This window comes from Anopheles cruzii, chromosome 2 (genome assembly GCF_943734635.1).
Source record: "Anopheles cruzii chromosome 2, idAnoCruzAS_RS32_06, whole genome shotgun sequence".
In the NCBI taxonomy this organism is placed as follows: Eukaryota; Metazoa; Arthropoda; class Insecta; order Diptera; family Culicidae; genus Anopheles; species Anopheles cruzii.
This window is the reverse complement of record NC_069144.1, coordinates 60669767-60686229: the sequence shown is the minus strand read 5'-3', so window position 1 is coordinate 60686229 and position 16463 is coordinate 60669767. Positions and strand designations below refer to the sequence as shown.

Sequence of the window (16463 nt, the reverse complement as noted above, 5' to 3'; positions counted from 1 at the left end):
CTTTCCGAGTTCGCAAATGCATTTCGCGTTGCAACCGCCCGGGGGGAGGAAGAATGCAGCCAGCCAACAATGGCGTAATATAAATTTAATTTTCTCGCTACCGAGAGTCGATCAATATATCCTCAAACTCCACCTAATCTTCCAGCACACTCGGCTCCCTGCCGTGGCAGCGTTGGAAGCATTCGGAATGAAGTGTGATGCGTATGAAAAATGATGTTTAATTGTGTTATGGTATTCAATCAATAAGCCGCCAATAACGCCAGGACATTGCTGTTGATCGGTTCAACTCATCCATTTGAATTTTTCTGCGTTGTTTCGAACTTCAATTCCAAGTGTCATCATATGCTAATAGTAAAACAGCAGAAGCAATCGCGTGTTACACCGATCTTCAAATATATGAATATATGTACGCGTTTGGCGTTTTATTCGAATGTTCTGGTCAAGGAACGTACTGTTGGAGTGGGCAATAGTAGTGCACTAGTTGGTTGATTGATTGCAAAAATACAGGATTTGTTGTGTTGCCCGTGCTTCCCACCAACCGGCGACCGCTGGGGCAACACCGGAGCACCGGAAACGCTTACCCTAGACGCAATCCCAGTGACACTAGCTACAGAGTGAAACCATCGATGGGTTAAGGAGAACGTGGTAGAAGTCGTTGCGGTCATATATGTACAGTTTAAGTTTCGCACACTTCTCGATCGAGAGATTCGGTTAGGTTAGGTTGATTGTTGGTAGTGATTTTTTGATAGTAGACAGTGCTTTCGCAGACAGAACACGGTGTGCGAGAAACGTGGTGCTGTGTGTGTGTGTGTTGGTTAGAGACTAGAGTGAGACTCCTTAGCATTGCTTCTTTACATTGCGCCTTCGCAGTACCTCCTTGCATATCATTTGCAGAAAAACAGGCTCGAGCTCTCGAGCTCGTTCGTCCTATACTTATGCCACTCGCCAGCAGACCTAACTGGTTGCTGGTGCTGGTCATTTGCGGCCTGCACGTAACCACACACACAGTAAAGAGGCCACTCAACGTCGGTGGACGCGTGCATGGCACGTTGGGTGCTTAAGTCTACAATAACACTTCCGTTCTTCGCCTCGTTCCGCCCCCCTTAGAGTTGTAGAGCGTAGCACCAAACTGTCGTTCCGCTTCGGTATTTATGACTAAAATTGTAACCATTTGCTTTTTTTTTTGCTTGTGTTGCTTACGTTGATTGTGTCGAGTTGAGTCGAAGTGAAGTGGAGTTGCTCCGTCCGATTCTGGGCTTTCCTTCGGGTCTCTTCACTCGCAAATTGTACTGATACAGTGCTTTGGTTCCCAGCTAGCAGTTTCACTGTCTGTGGATAAACGCTTGGTTTTGGTGAAGACCTTCTTTTAAAGTGGTGTGCTTCTTCAAAACAATTAATTTATTCATTCTTCAATCCCGGTTCGTGCGAACCCGAAACAACCATCGGATCGGATGGGCGCTCGAAACCGATAAATTCGTTACCGTAACCGACGACGCCCTTCGTCTGCGCATGTGAATCGTTGTTTGGATGACGGGGCGGTTGAAGGCATGACTGGTGATGACGTGGTGGATGATGATTACATGTTTGCCGATGTTACCCTCCGCGAAGCACAACCTTCCGTGAGCGATTGTTTATCTCGAAAATCATATCAAATCAGCGGTCGAACCAAACGGGGGGAGAATTTGAAATGGGAAAACCGCCTGTAACTGAACGTTGCACACGCTTCAACCGAAACCAATGGAAAGAAAAGTGGGGAGATAGTAACAAAAAAACCCATACAAAAGTCACAGCATCGTTAAGCTCACATCGTTGGTCGTAGGAAAATGTTTTAACTATTTTAAGCTTCATATGCTAGCACCTTAAAAATCTACCATTCCTTCGTAAAACCCAGCCGGTGCCCCGAAAGACGAACCAAACCGAGCACGGAGGACCGCTTCGTAAAATCGAAGCACATTCGAACTCGTTTCCGTTTTTCCGCTTGCTGGCTCTCGGCTCCCTTCCAAACGAATCTAAGGCAGAGTATAGTACGCATGGGAATAGTAATACTGGCATTAAAATACATCGAGACGGTTCCATATTGAAGAGAAAAACACAGCAAACAACATCAACGAGCGGAAGAGACGCACACACGCACGAAAAGAAAACGGAAACTTCCGCGCAAAATGGATTGCCGACCACTGCGACGGGCTTCGCTCTCGTTATGAAATATAAATGTTTTCATTTAAAATATCCTTATCCTACAAATTCGCACAAAGCACATCCGCGAGGCGGACGGCTGCGTTGGTTGCGTTAGGTGTGTTGGCTTTTGCATTCAGTGTCCTTATCGACGCCTGCTTCGACGATGCCACCGAGTGGCGGACAATGAAAAGACCAATTGACACAAACAGCCCTTGAAAGCTGATGAGCTTCGGCGAGCCGGGCCTTGGAGAGCGGTTCCGCCAACAAAGACCCGCTCAAGACACGACCCGCGACAATGGAGGCGCCTGGTGTTTTGTACATACTAGGTGTCAAGCTAACGTCAAACATGCGCTGCGAATTGCTTTATCGGGCTGGCTGCTCCACGCTAGACGATTGGCCAACAAATGGGTCCCTGTTCGGTGAAGAGCAGCACGGTTTGATCGCCATCGCCAAAGATAGCCGACGTGTCGATGGGGTCCGATGGAGACGCCTGGTGCTCCATCGAGTCGTGCGGATTATCGGCAAGGATGGTAAAATCTACGGCACCCTGGTTCGCCATCGTGTCGTGGGGCACACCGTCCCCAAGACTGTCGATTAGCTGAAGCAGCAGTGCGTCCCCCGAGGGCGGATCGTTCGGTGCAAGCTGTTGTGGTGATGGGTTCAACTGGGTGCCTGCGATAGCGGGATTGGACACGGCACGGTTCGGAGGTCGGAGGCCGATCTTCAGCGCTGATGACCACCGGACGGCTGCGGGAACGCGCCGTTCGGCCGGTGACTGGACAGCAAGGACGTCGGCAAAACTCCACCACTTGCCATCGTGCAATGGTCTCCCGAGGGTGGTACGCCTGACAGTCGATGCGTGGATGGTGTTCCGCTTCTTCCGGGGCTGAATGGTGCGTATTGTGCCCCTCCAACGGTCACTGCAACGGGTCGGGTGTCGCCGCACGAGCACATTCCGACGATCCTCTTCGCTCGGCACTTCACTCGCAGCCTCCTGCTGGGGTGTTGCAGGTGGCGTATTGAGAAAACACTCTGCCATTGGTGGGCACGGTGCGAGGTCGACGTCGGTCGCAGCGGTGAGAAGGTCCCCAGCGCAACCGCAAACGGCCGGTATCGAAACTGACGGGAACTGTGGCACGAAGGCTTCCTGGTCGCGGGTCAACATTGGTTTTAGGGTGCGGTCGGGCACGGAGATACCATCTGCTCGACGCAGCCCGTCGCTGTCCGGAATAATAATCGGTTTCATTTCCGGTCCCGGCGGACCTTCGCACGCCGGGTTGATAGGCTGTCCGGGTGCAGCTTGTGTATCGTTCGTGTGCCCCGGGCATTCTGTGACCGCTAGCTTCTGGCCACTGACGCTGGTCGCTGATTTGTATGCTGCCCTTGTCTGAAATTGTGTACGAAAAAAGTAGTTAAAGAATAGTGCAACGGTATACGAATCTAGCAAAGCAAAGTTCGTTTCAATCACAAGCGGAAACCTGTCACAATGGAAAGCGGGGCATTCCTATCCGTCTATTAAAAAAAAGAATCGAAGACAACCAATGGCGCTTGAATGAATTAATGAATAAGAAATATCTCTTTCACCGATTAAAACTGTCAGTCGCGGAATCTCTGGAATTATTCATCGCCGAAGAGCTGGCAGCAGATGTTGCCGATGCTGTGAAATGTCAATTAACGTCTGGCCGCGATCCGGTACCGAGAGGTGACGGGAGAATGACTTCGAAATTTATTCGAATTTAATCTAACTATTATCCATGATGGATAATGAGACTCCGGATGCGGATCAGGTGCTTTCGAGGCAAAACTTTTTCGCAAATCACTCGCAATTTGTTGTGTTCGAAACGATTTCGGTTTATTTTGCCCCAAACCGTTGCGCCAACTTTTTCCACAGCATGGTCACAGCATCCTTTGATTACTAGCGCCATCAAGCAAATCCCTCCCGAAAATGATTCATAGTTTTGAATCATTTTTTTCCTCCAAAGCCTGCTCGGCATCGCACGGAAGACTTTAGCCCCGTAGAACTTTTCCACTTCTACGGGCAGCACGCAGGCTGCTGCGTGAGGCTTTATTTTTTCTCCGTCGTCGTCGTCATCGTCCAGTAGCGGCTTGGTCGTGGTCATAAATTTTGGAGACAAACTTTTCCCGCGAACCCTTGGCGAGGTGGCCTGGCCCCGCGAGGAAACCAGCACACTTTGCATAACAAATTGTAGTGACACTTTTCACCTTCCTTGGGAGAACAAATAGCAATATACAAGGCGAGCGAGAGCGAGAGAGAGAAAGATGAAAACCAAAAGGACATTATGAGGAAATGGAAAATGCAAAACGAACCGAACGCGAAGGGAAACTTTTATATCCATTTTTGCGCCGCGCGCCACTTTATGGGCAGCATGCATATTTATGGGCCGGAGTGCAACTGCACATGCACTGACGGTGTGCTCCGCGAAGGTCTTTGGAGCAGGTGAAGAGCAGGAGCGTTTCTAAATGCAGCTGCAACTGGGGAACGCACAAGGTGTCGGTCGGCAAGGTCAACGGGCTAGCATCGGAGAGGGCCAACCAGCATCAGCATCACCCATCAGCATCATTAGGGTCCTGGTGTCTGCCATCGCTCTCGTGCAACAATTTATTGCTGTGTAAAGTAACGACAAACGGATCCAGATGAGTGTCCTCTCTTAAACTAACCCCACCGGAGGGCCCTTGATGGAGTGGTGAAGACGGCAGACGGACGCCGTACCGTGCAAAGTGCCGAGTCAACAGTAGGCGAGCATCGAGTATGACAATATTATGCTATCGACGGGCTGTGTCCTCCGGAGGACGCGCCGAGAGGACGTACGCGTTTCGTGTTCGAACGAACGAGCATCAAATTTGCGTTCAACAATGCTCCGCGCCCCGTTTCCGGCCCGGGGGGCTCTTCAACAAAGGAGGCTATGGTTCTGCATTTTATTACAAAATATAAAGAATAAAATTAAATTACACGTGCCAGTCTATGACTCCGGAGCACTCGAGCTCACGCTGCCGCAGGAAGCGCAGCTAAGTTTAGTGTCTCAATATTTGCTTTCAATTCAAGCATTCAGTCCACTGATCGTACTTCTGGCAGCATTCAAAGTGTTTGAGTTTGAGTGAAGAGTTACGGACAAACCCCGGGTTTACCGGAAATTGGCCGGACGGTGGGTGAACTTTTGCGATGCCAAAAGTTACACATCACGCCCTCGTGGCCCCTTCGTTCAATGGGAGCTCCCTAATCGCATCAGTTCAACGCCGTTAGCACTGGATCATTTTGACACTCGCTAATTGCGTTACGAGGATTGGATTAAAAGATCGAAATCTCATATCTCCTGCAGCGTATTTCAAACTGAGCCACCACCACCGCAGCAATGGCCCAAAAAAACTGGAACTACGAACAGTTTTGCATGCAAATGGCTGACATTGAGCGTTTTTTTTCCCCGAGCTCCTGTTCCATGGGAGCGGCTTTTAGGCTGGGCAACGCTTTGGTGAGTTTCAAAACCGAATGAATCCGAGTTTTTGTGCGATGCGTTGGGCCAGCGTGTATCGCTCGGTGTCGAATGTGCAACCGGGAACATGGCCATGATACTGGTCGGCAAAATGGCCATGAATGGCGATTCTTTCACGTCGGCCACGAAACACAGGAATGTTTCGCAAAATGGCTCGTCAAGGGAGTTTTTACCCCCGTTCGCCGGGAGCGACATGGGAATGGATTGTTCGGACAGCTTTCATGAGCCTATCGAACCGGGTTCCTGTACACGCTCGAAGGAACACGATTTTCTGAATGGTTGGGAAATATCTAATTCTAGAGTACATCATGTGCGCCGGAAGCTAGACATTCTCAGCTAATTGGGGGTTTACATTTTGCGAATGCATCGGCAAGCTTACCGGGACCGAGCGAACAGCGCCCTGCTGCTGTGTGGTGTCTTCCGATGGTGTTGTTGCGTAAGACCCGCTGCGATACGCATCGAGAAACTTGAAGCATAGCTCCTGCAAATCGCTTCGATCCGGTAGCGTTCGGAGCAGGAAGCTGCAAAGAGGGACAGAAAGAAAGAGATAGCAGCAGTACAGTATGTGGCGCCACCAACGAACAGTCTATTCAATTCTATTAATTGGTTCTCGAAACAAACAATGGGAATTGTGAGTAATTAGCTCGATGCGATGCGAGTTGTGCAGTGAGCGATTTTAATTGGACAAATTGAACAAATCAGTACAAACATCTTTAAAAGATAGCGCTTCTTAATTGATTTGCTGATGCAGTTGGATTACACATTCCGTGAAAGTATGTCCCTGTTTTCATCAATCATGCTGCCGTCTCATAAACACCGTCCCCCAAAAAAGACGTTCCATAAGGCGAAGGAATTTATGCACGAATTGTGACGACATTGGGCCAATTCGGTTCGGTTTCCATGCATTTCGGAGATGATTGGATTGAAAGTCTGACAATTACTTACCCGGTGAGCGTCGATCGATTCGAAGCCAGCATCGTACCTGGTTCGGACCCTGAGTACAAGATTCGCCTGAGAAGTGCATCCCGTGGGCATATGGCCCGGGGGCAATCGTGGGGCAGTTGCGAAAGTGCAATTCCATCGATGCGAGCCCGTTCGCCACGGAGCTCCTGGTGCCGACAGAGTGCTTTCCACTTGGCGTAGCACAGGACAAGCCGGACGTAGGTTTCCACATCATTCGAACGATAAACGGCCAGTCCGGTGGGGTGGTGGTCGTCAGATCGATCGAGGTGGTTCGGAACGGCGACCGGGTCGGTGGCAAGAAACGCTTCAAAGACGGCGGCCAGCAGGGGTTCCGACGCGGGCGGGCCACATTCCGGCACCACGTGCAATAGGGTCAGCTCCGAGAATTCCGTCCCATGGCGAAATATCAATCGAAGGCTTTCGACGATGGAACTAGCTTCCTGGCGTAATGGCGACAACGGATCCACACCGGCCGGGGGCGCTACTTCTGGGTCTACTGGGCAGGTCAAGCGGTTGTTCCAGAGCCGCACTTTCCGTTCGATCAGTTCCGCCAGCACGGCCACGTTGATGTAATTGCTTCGGATTTCCAACGAGCGGTGCTGCTGCTGGCCGCGATCGTGTCAGTTCGGAATCCGGTCGGGTTCGGGAAAATCAATCACGTGTCAAGTTTGGTGCGATGGGCAAAAAAGTGGAAAACGGAAGAAATTAATTACTACATCAAAAACTTTCAACGACCGTAACGAAGTTTGCGTTTCTTTCTGGTGGTCTGTTTTTAAATTTATTGCTTGTTTTGTGGCGTTCGCATGATTTTGGGATGATGATAATTCTTACGGGACGTAGCCCCGTTTGTGATTTTCGTCCACTCAACTCAACATAATGTTTGAAGGAATTTTTTTTTACTAAGATCGTAAATAGATCCAAACGCTAATCGGTTAGCTAATGCAAGATTGTCCTCCTCCACTCGTACCAATGTATGTTAATTTGTCCAACAGATAGACCACCGGGTAAACAATTTCAACAAACTAATTACTTACGAATGGTTTGAATATTCGCGCATCTAGAATCGCGCGAATTAATTGATTGCTGTGCGGTCAGCAGGGTAACATTGATTGATGAACAGTTTCGGCACTCATCGGTTGATTGTAGCGTACATGTGCACCTACGGAAGCCAATGACGGTCCCATTATTACCCCCCACCCGTCGATAGGGCTACCGGTTCCGACGCCATCGGCCATTACAATTCAATGATCCGAATCTGGTAGTTGACGCACATTTGCTCAACGTGCAATTTACGATCACGTTGCGAAATCGACGAATGATGGTTGATTGAAGAGTATGGGGCCAGCATATTTGACGACAGCTTGATCGACTGAACACAACGGATTCGCAGTTTTTTTGTTATTGGATTTTAAGGGTTTAGTAAGCAGTGACTCGTTTCTAACTTTATTGGCAATATCCATGACCATGCTGGCCGATAAAATGGTAAATTGCTTAACTGAGAAAACAAAGTCATGGTTCACTAAGGATTTAATCGAATTACCCAGAGTATCGTTTGAAGCGCAGGCCACACCGTGTTGCAGCTAATTGGCAAATTAGGTTTGCGGTTACGAGCTTACGATTTTGTGATTTTTTGAAAATAAACGCTGAACAGACCCACTCAAAATGGCCCACATTCGCCGACGGTAATGGGGTGTTCCAATTTAGTGTTAGTGCTGTATCAAAAACGCGACCCCTAATGGGTTATGTTTCGATCAAAGCCGGCGTTGCTATTGATATGCAGCAACTCATAAAAAAACGGTCGGCTCATTGATGGCGAAGACTTAATTTAATTAAACAAATATCGTTGCCAGTCCGGCCGGCCAACCCGTTAATCCCGTTTGATACGTGATTGGAGAAAATAATTTTCGTTCGAAAAACATTGAACCGATGACGGCCAGCGGGCTCTTTAACTTTCAGTGTTTGATTCGACGCAGCTTCGAACGTATTTGAACAGACAATTAATCCGTCAGAGCGTATTTTCACTTCGCGGGATTTAATTACGTAGGGCGAAGTTGGCTTTTCATTCAAAAACCTCGTTAAATTTAATCGACCGGGGAGGGGGGAGCATAAATCATTATTCACTTCCGCGTACGCCGTGTGTGAGCTGGCATATTTTGAATAGCTTTAGCACAGAGCGCAGACCAGTGCGACGCGGGCGACGAACGATTTTCCGATTCCGGTGGTTCGTGTTGGTTCGTCATATTAAGCGGCGCTTATGTCGAAAGGAAATCTTCAGAAACACTTCCCAGCCGCACACACAGTGTTAATGTGTGCCATTCGGATGAGTGGAATGAAACAAGGACCCATCAAGTGGTTCAAACAACACTTACTACATCTCGTTACACACTCTATTTTACAATCATGTTTACTTCGATTCGTTGCTACGTACGCGTACCTCTTAGTGAGTATCGATTGTGTTGGCAGTGATACAGCTAGTCGCAGAGATCGATGATAGAGTAAAGAGATCGCAGCACCCATCGCGGTTACGCGAGTGAGTGACGGGCGATGAACACAGTTTTAAACATTGAACACAGTTTTTTGTCCCCGATGGGGGCCATTATTAATGCCGCATATCGGCATCGGTTTCGAGCAATATACATATATCTACGTTTCAACTTCTCCAATACTCTCATTCACGTGTGCACGTGTGTGGATGGGAGGGTTACTCAGCAACCGGTGCAAAGGTAAAAGGTAACACAACCATCATCGAACCTGAGCCGATTGGAGGTGAACATTTTGGGAAATGCTTTGGGCTTTTCCGGGAAAAACGTTACAAAATAAAGCCATTCCATCCGATTATTCTCTATGGCAGGTTCTCTATACAGTGATCGATATGTACACACACGCCGGAACGTGCCAGGCTGAAGGGAAGCATTGCGCCACCATCAATCACTCAACCGGTGTTGTTTTGCGCAGTCAATCGTCGAGTCCTCAAATTGTAACGAGGAGTGAAAAGTGTCCGTAAGCGGGAAGTTTAAAACAACTAAATGCTTTCCAGTTGTTTGTTTCCAGTCGATCAATTTGTGTGTCCGGAAAAAACGAAAATAGACGAGCTCGACGCTCTCGATTCCAATCGAAACCCGGTTGGACAGTGCTGTCCGTCGGCGCTTGCAAATCCCCCTCGGCCCATGGTTTCTCGAGTCGAGTGACATTGCGGTTGACTGTGCGGAACACCAGGTACGGGTACGAACGTTAACGCGCTCCATTGCAACTCTGTGTGTCCTGGGGATCTGGCGAAAATGAGTGCACACCGAAGAATGGCCGCCATGCCGCGGGGGCTTACTACCGATTGCATCGAAACTAAACACATCACTCACCAATCGGTGCCGATGACCGGTGCCGTGCTGGGCCTTCTGCGCCGTGTACTGCTGATAGTGTCGGACGTACTGATCGATGCACCGTTCCACGTCGAACAGATCGTTGGCGAGCAGAAAGCTGTGGGGTGCAGAAAAGGGGAGGTGAAAAATGGTGGTGAGAAATCCGGATCAACGGTTCAATTGTGCCCCCCGGGTTTTGCGCTGGCCGCGTGACGTTTGACGTACAATCGGCGACATCGGGCCGACCACCACAACTGTCGCACCCCCCTACCGTGTTTCGTGGGCTCGCTGTTTCGTTGGCACGCTGGGCAGCAGGAGCAGGAACGGGACGTCAGATGCCAGCTGGATGGTGGGACAGCGTGTCGGAAGGAAGCGTACCGCATGCCGCTCGATGGTGACCCTATCTGCCCGTGTGACGGCCAGGGATTTCCAGCGCTTGAAGCACAGCAGCAACGCGACGTACTGGGGGATGGTGGTGCACCGGGCGACACTTCCAGTCACAGGTCCCGCGGGAGAACCGCAACCAGCGTCGTCGGTGAGAATGCTCTCGAACACCGGATACAGCAGCAGCGTGTAGCGCGGCTCCAGCACCGCCCGGAGCAGGGTCAGCGTCACCGACTGCGTGTCACCTTCGAAGACTACAAACAGACTGCTAACGATCGAATTGCACTCGCCGAGCAGCGCGGTGGCGCTGGCTGGCGGTTGCCGCTGTCCTGTGGCCACCGATTCGCACCGGAAACGGATGTAGTCTACCAGTATATCGATCACTGTCAGCTGGTAGCGACGCTTCTGTCGCACTCGAAGACGCTGCTGCTACCGAGACCCAGGACCAAGGACGACCGAGGAGGACCGGAAGTGCCGTTCCAGGGGGCGGAAACGAAAGAAACACACAGAAGAAATGAGCAAATGCATGTGCAACGGTTATGATTAATGATGGCGCATGCATTCGAGTGTTTAGCGGGCAATAATCGCTCCACCGGGACGAATGTCGGAGCCGGGTTTGCGCGAATGATAGATAACTCGGTTTCGGGCCGAGATTTCCGAATCATTTACACACACACTGGAGGCGGCTCCTGTCAGGATAATTTTATATCCATTTCTCATTTCAGCTTAGTCAGCCGGTGAGCAATTTATTTGTGATTCATTGCCGCAGTAAATTGTTTGCTACGTATCTTTCGTTTGTGGTCTCTTTTGCCGCGATGCATAGAGATTTCGGTTGACAAATGAGCGGAATGAATGTAAACCATGGGGACTGCCATTTCCGGAAACCGTGCCGGGCTTCAGAAAAAAACCCCGGTGCACCGGAACTAATTTGTAGGTTTGTTTGAATTCCGATAAGGATTCTTCTGTTTAGAAAGCAAAGCAAACATAACGTTCCGAGGTTATTTTAGTCCGGCTCGGTGACCGCCGACGGCCACAGAATGCCAATTACGTTGATGTCAACAAATGGTTAGATTTTAGAATTTCATTGGCTGCCTATTTTCTGCTCCAGCGCCGTTTCCGGTCGGCTTCCGGTGCAGTGTTTACGGTGGTGCGGTTTGGCGTTCCGTTTGACTTTCATCCTTTATTTTCCGGCTTCACGTTTTTTTTAATTTACTGACCACCGTTCCGACAGACGTCGAACTGGTACGCTGGTTGGATAGTTTAGTTTGGTTGCTTCATGTCTAGTTTGTCGTTCACTTGATTTGCGGGCTCCATTGCGTATCTAAAAAGTATGTAATTGCAATAAGCTTTTAAGCGTGTTTCGTCGTTTCTTCACACAGCGGCAAACATTCGCATCCAACTCGGCAACTCCCATCGACATGTAAGACTTAAGTAGCAAGGCCGGTGCCGGTGCCTGCCGTAGTTGAAACCGGCTGCACCGGGAGTGCATAGCGTACCTCTGAATCCTGCGAACCCGGAGCATGATTTATGTCGCACAGAACCGCAACCCACGTGGGGAGGCTTATGTGCGCTCTTTTCCAGCTGCAAAGCACGCGCCCCGACCCGAAGCCCCGACGAAGATCGTGGAAAAGTCCGTGGCATCACTAATTACACGGCGAGCAGACGGTTTGAAGTCGCGCGCATCCAGCACAAACCCACCTTGAGCCCACGCGGAGTTTCAAGTTCCGGCGTCTCGCGCGCCGTGGCCAAAGCCCATATTTTGCATATTGTAATTCATGTCTCTGGAGCTCTTGCTCGGCTACTTTAAAACACGACCCGGCACTGAAAAGGATCCCCACGCGCGCCGAGTCTTGGAGCGCTTGTTGAGCTATGCGGTCTTCCGGCATTCCGGCTGGATCCGACTCCGACTGTTCGTAACTCGATATCGTTTGGCGAGGGTTTTTGGATTTAGGGCTTTCCGGGCCGGGTTCCCCACAGGCAAGCGACAGCTGCTGGGTCACGGATTCGTTTCGTGTTTGCCCTTATTCAAAGAGAAAGAAAGAGAGAGAAAGTAGGGTGTCCTATGTAGGCAGCGATTTTTGACTGGGATTGCAGCCACGTAGGCGCGCTCCAGGGTCTCTCGAATTGGAAGTTGAATTACGGGCACCAGCCCCGTACTACACCGAAGGGGCTTTCGCTACGGGTGATCTCCGAGACCGAGTTGGGCCCGAGAATATTGTCAACGGCAACCCGAAACGCCGGCCAGTGGGTTCCAGTTTTTGTGGACACCGTACCGCACATCTGTATCATGCCCGTCGGGCATGTTTTAAGGGGACCACTGTGTGTGTGCTCCCACCACGGACGAAGGCCGTGCCGACATGGACGATAAATTTTTAATTTCATTGCAACTTTAGATTCATTGCGAAACGGGGCTCGGTGTGTGTGTGTGTGCACGTGTTCTGCACACGAAATGCACCCAACTTCAGCCCTTCAGAGTCTCGGCACGGAACCGGTGTGTCACCCACTGAAGTGGAACTGCTCGAGGGCCCGAAGGCTGCGACGCCATGCGGTGTTCCAACGAGACGTATGGCAAAAGTTGTAATTCATTAGCGATGTACTACGTTTGCTTGATCTTGCCCCTTAATCTTACGATCTTTCTCCGTTCCGAGCAAGCTATCGTACCACAGCCCCAGGACCCGAGGCGCATCGATTAGTGCCCGCAGCCAATGCCGGCCGGCTTTAAATCAGCCCACCACAAGTGGAGGGCTTTTCTTCGTGAAATTCGTTGAGTGAAACGTATTCCTTGCTGCACTAATTACGCTTATGCATCCGCATCCGCTTTAAACGTTGTATGTGTCATTTGTTTTGTACATAACCCGACCGTGGAAAGTGGCATCATTGCTCTCTAGGCTTGCACCGGCACCGGCAGCTTGTTGATAAATTCGACGGAATATATTTTTAGAAGTAAACATCAATTACGCGCCACGCTGATAAATCAACAATTTAATGGCACCGGATCGGGCACCGTGTGAGTGTTTGTCTCCGGCCCGGCCTTCGATACGGAAGCAAGTTTGCCAAACCGAACGGAGAAAGGCGATGCTCGTCGAGTTCGAGCAAAGGTACGTCGAGAAACTAACCGAGCACCGAGTGAACGGGCCAAGTGAAATTAGATAAGAAAATAGCAATTAAGACCAAGGAAAGTGTGCCGCATCGTCCCCTGAGCCGTCGGAGCAAGATGCGCCGACACAAACGATACCAGCGTCGGAGTCGGAAATATATTTATTCTACCGAAAGTACGCAAGTACCCTCCACCGGATCTGTGGCTGGATCTGGCCTTCGGCAATGCAAATCGTTCAATATCACGTTTCAGTAAGACGAACGGTCGGCCGGCAGTCGACGTACGTGCATCATTATGGAATTTTGAGTTTCTATCCGAACTTCTGAGAAGATGCTGAGTGCTGCGGCAATTCAATGTATACGAGTAGTTCGAATAATAAATGGTGGCTTCGTTTACCAATTATTTTCGATTGCGAAAACTCAAACTGCAGTTCTGTATTTAGGTTTTGTGAACTAAACTTTAAAACACTTTAACTTACCGTACAGCATCGTAGCATGCTGTGCCAAAAATGAAAGAAGAAAGTTAAAGGTTTCGATTTTGTGTTCAGTTCAGTTCCGAGTTTCGTGTTCTTTTTGGGGCACTTGTGCCCGATGCTACCCATCGACGACCACAGTAGCGTAGTATGAATCCATTCCTCGTGTCTTTCCTTGTCGCCTACAACCAGAACACAATGTACGTGTCACCTAAACCCTGGACAAATCGGGATCAGTGTCAGAGTATACTCAGTATCTGCTTGATCTCTCTACAAACATCTATTTTATATTGTCTCGTTTTGTTACCCAAAAGTTGTACCAACTTTGTTGGTTGTATTTTAATTGAAACGTGTGAAGTGATGCAAATAAATAAATTTTCCTCTCTTATCACGCAACACAGCACGAGCGAGATGGGTTTAAAAATGTCTGCATACGTTTTAAAATCCGGGCAGGTAGTCAGATTCATATTTTCCAATGGCATTTAAAAAGGGATGTTCAATGTCCCCTTTTTTCGCTCAATTTCTATGCTCCATGCAGTTTCTGCTAAATATGTAGTTGGTGGTGGTCGGTGCATTCTCATCAACAGCACTGGTTTACTGGTGCACCGGTTGGAACCAAAAATTCGATGGCGCTGTGGACTGTCAATAAAGAAGGATCGAAAGAAGCTTAAAGTGGGTGCATTCGTTTCCAATTTCATTTGCCGTCGGACGCGGACCCCTGTGAATGAATGTAAACTTCCGATAAAAGCGGTGCACATGTTGGTAGTAGTGCCCAAGCCCGGTCTTTACTTTGTAGTTCTCGGAACTCGGAGTAAGCCTCACGCTCGGCGTTTGCTTGCTGCACAGATAGCTTGCTATGGTATTCATTCATCCCCCCGGACATACGGGCGTCCAGAACCACACGGTGACACTGAGCCAACAAATAATACACACGATGAACAATATCAACTTCAGGCTCTGCGTCGCCAGGCGACCCCACGAGACTACTACCATTTCCGGGCTCGTATTCGAATCACAGCTACCCGTTGCCCGTTGCAACGTTTGTCATTGCACTGGCATATTCCCTTCGGTACACCGCGTGCAAGACGTGCCAGTGAATGCATTTTATTTAATAACAAACACCTTCGGTGTTGGTGCTTTTGCTGTCCACCCAACCGCAGCCGGTAATCTGTGTAATTAAAAACATTTCAATACCCTGGTGCCTTTTGTGACGTTCCGCAAATGTCTTCAAAGTGCGACCGCACGCTGATGAGAAACCGGCGAAGTGCTCTTTTTTAGAATTATGTGTGCAGCGTTTCTTCATTTTCAGAAAAGGTTGCTCCGTTCTGCAAATTAGTGCGCGGCTGCATTGTGAGACGTCAAAAGCGCACGTTACTATGGATGGTTACCATGAGCAACACCAAACCCGGCGATTGCTGACCGTAAACCATTAAAATTTTAAGCTCGAATTCACGACAATGATCTCGTTTGCCACTGGGGGCATCCTCCGCCGGGCACACTGAAATAGGATTAAATTCAATCAACTCCGGCCAATTCCGAGCGATGTACCGAATGGATTACGGCATGCAACGGAACGGTGTAGCGCATTAAGTTAATCTGGTTTCTTGTTCAAAGGTGCAACAAAGGGGCCGATCCTGATCTGAGAGACGGGCACCGGGTAACCAATTAAGAATGGACCAGGCGCTAATAAAACACGAGAAGAAGTTCGCTGGTTGTAAATGATATGAACAGGTATGTCTGAAATTTTCACCAATCCGAAACCCGTACCGAATGCAAATCAACACACGCTAATGGAATAATGGATCTAGGGACCATGAGGAATTGCAATTTCATTTCATGCCAATGAAACTTTGCATGTGTTAAAACTTTTTAATAAATTCGCCATTCGCCACTGCGTATCGCCATTATTATTTCAGACACTCAATGTACCAACCCAATTTTGTCTCCGAATTTTGTCGACAACGAATAGCTATTTCGTTCCTCTGTTGGCCACTTGAAGCCACAAACTGTTCGAAATCCATCGCAACTAATTGAAAAGTTTCCAAACAAGTTATCCATTATCGGTAAGAGTGGGCTCGAAATTCACTGGTATCATGCTTCTGTGTTGAATGCACTCCAATGAGTGGACCCAAAAATAAATCCACACCTACCTTCGAGTCGATTCGAGTCGGGTTGAATTCCGCGTGGACAGTCGGCATGTCTTCGCGGCCGGCCGTCCGGAGAAGCAACAGGAACTTTAGCACGTGGCGCCATCCTTCAGTTTGCTCAGCATTTGTTGGCGTGTGTGTACTACCCTTGGTATGGCGGCCCTGCAGCCGTCCGGCGAGCTTCCGTAGGTGCTCGGCCACTTGGCAGACCGCTCCGGGTGACAGGTTTCGCCGGCCGGGCCCAAAGCACATGCCGGAACCCAGCCGGCCGAGAGCCTCCACCAGCCATTGAGGGGCCCCAACGAACTGGTGGCTCGCGTCGTGACGATTCCACTTCTTTCGGGCCCGACCTGTGGA

General features: G+C 49.5%; 1 protein-coding gene across 1 annotated transcript; it reads right to left on the bottom strand.

The window, feature by feature from the left end:
* Positions 1 to 2563: 2563 nt before the first annotated feature.
* On the bottom strand, positions 2564 to 16157 carry LOC128267171 (uncharacterized). The gene is made up of 6 exons (XM_053003960.1): positions 16110 to 16157; positions 10278 to 10819; positions 10007 to 10124; positions 6633 to 7255; positions 6067 to 6208; positions 2564 to 3565 (listed from the first exon to the last, which is right to left on the bottom strand). Exons 1-6 carry the CDS (start codon positions 16155 to 16157, stop codon positions 2564 to 2566), a joined length of 2475 nt encoding a protein of 824 aa, XP_052859920.1.
* Positions 16158 to 16463: the final 306 nt, after the last annotated feature.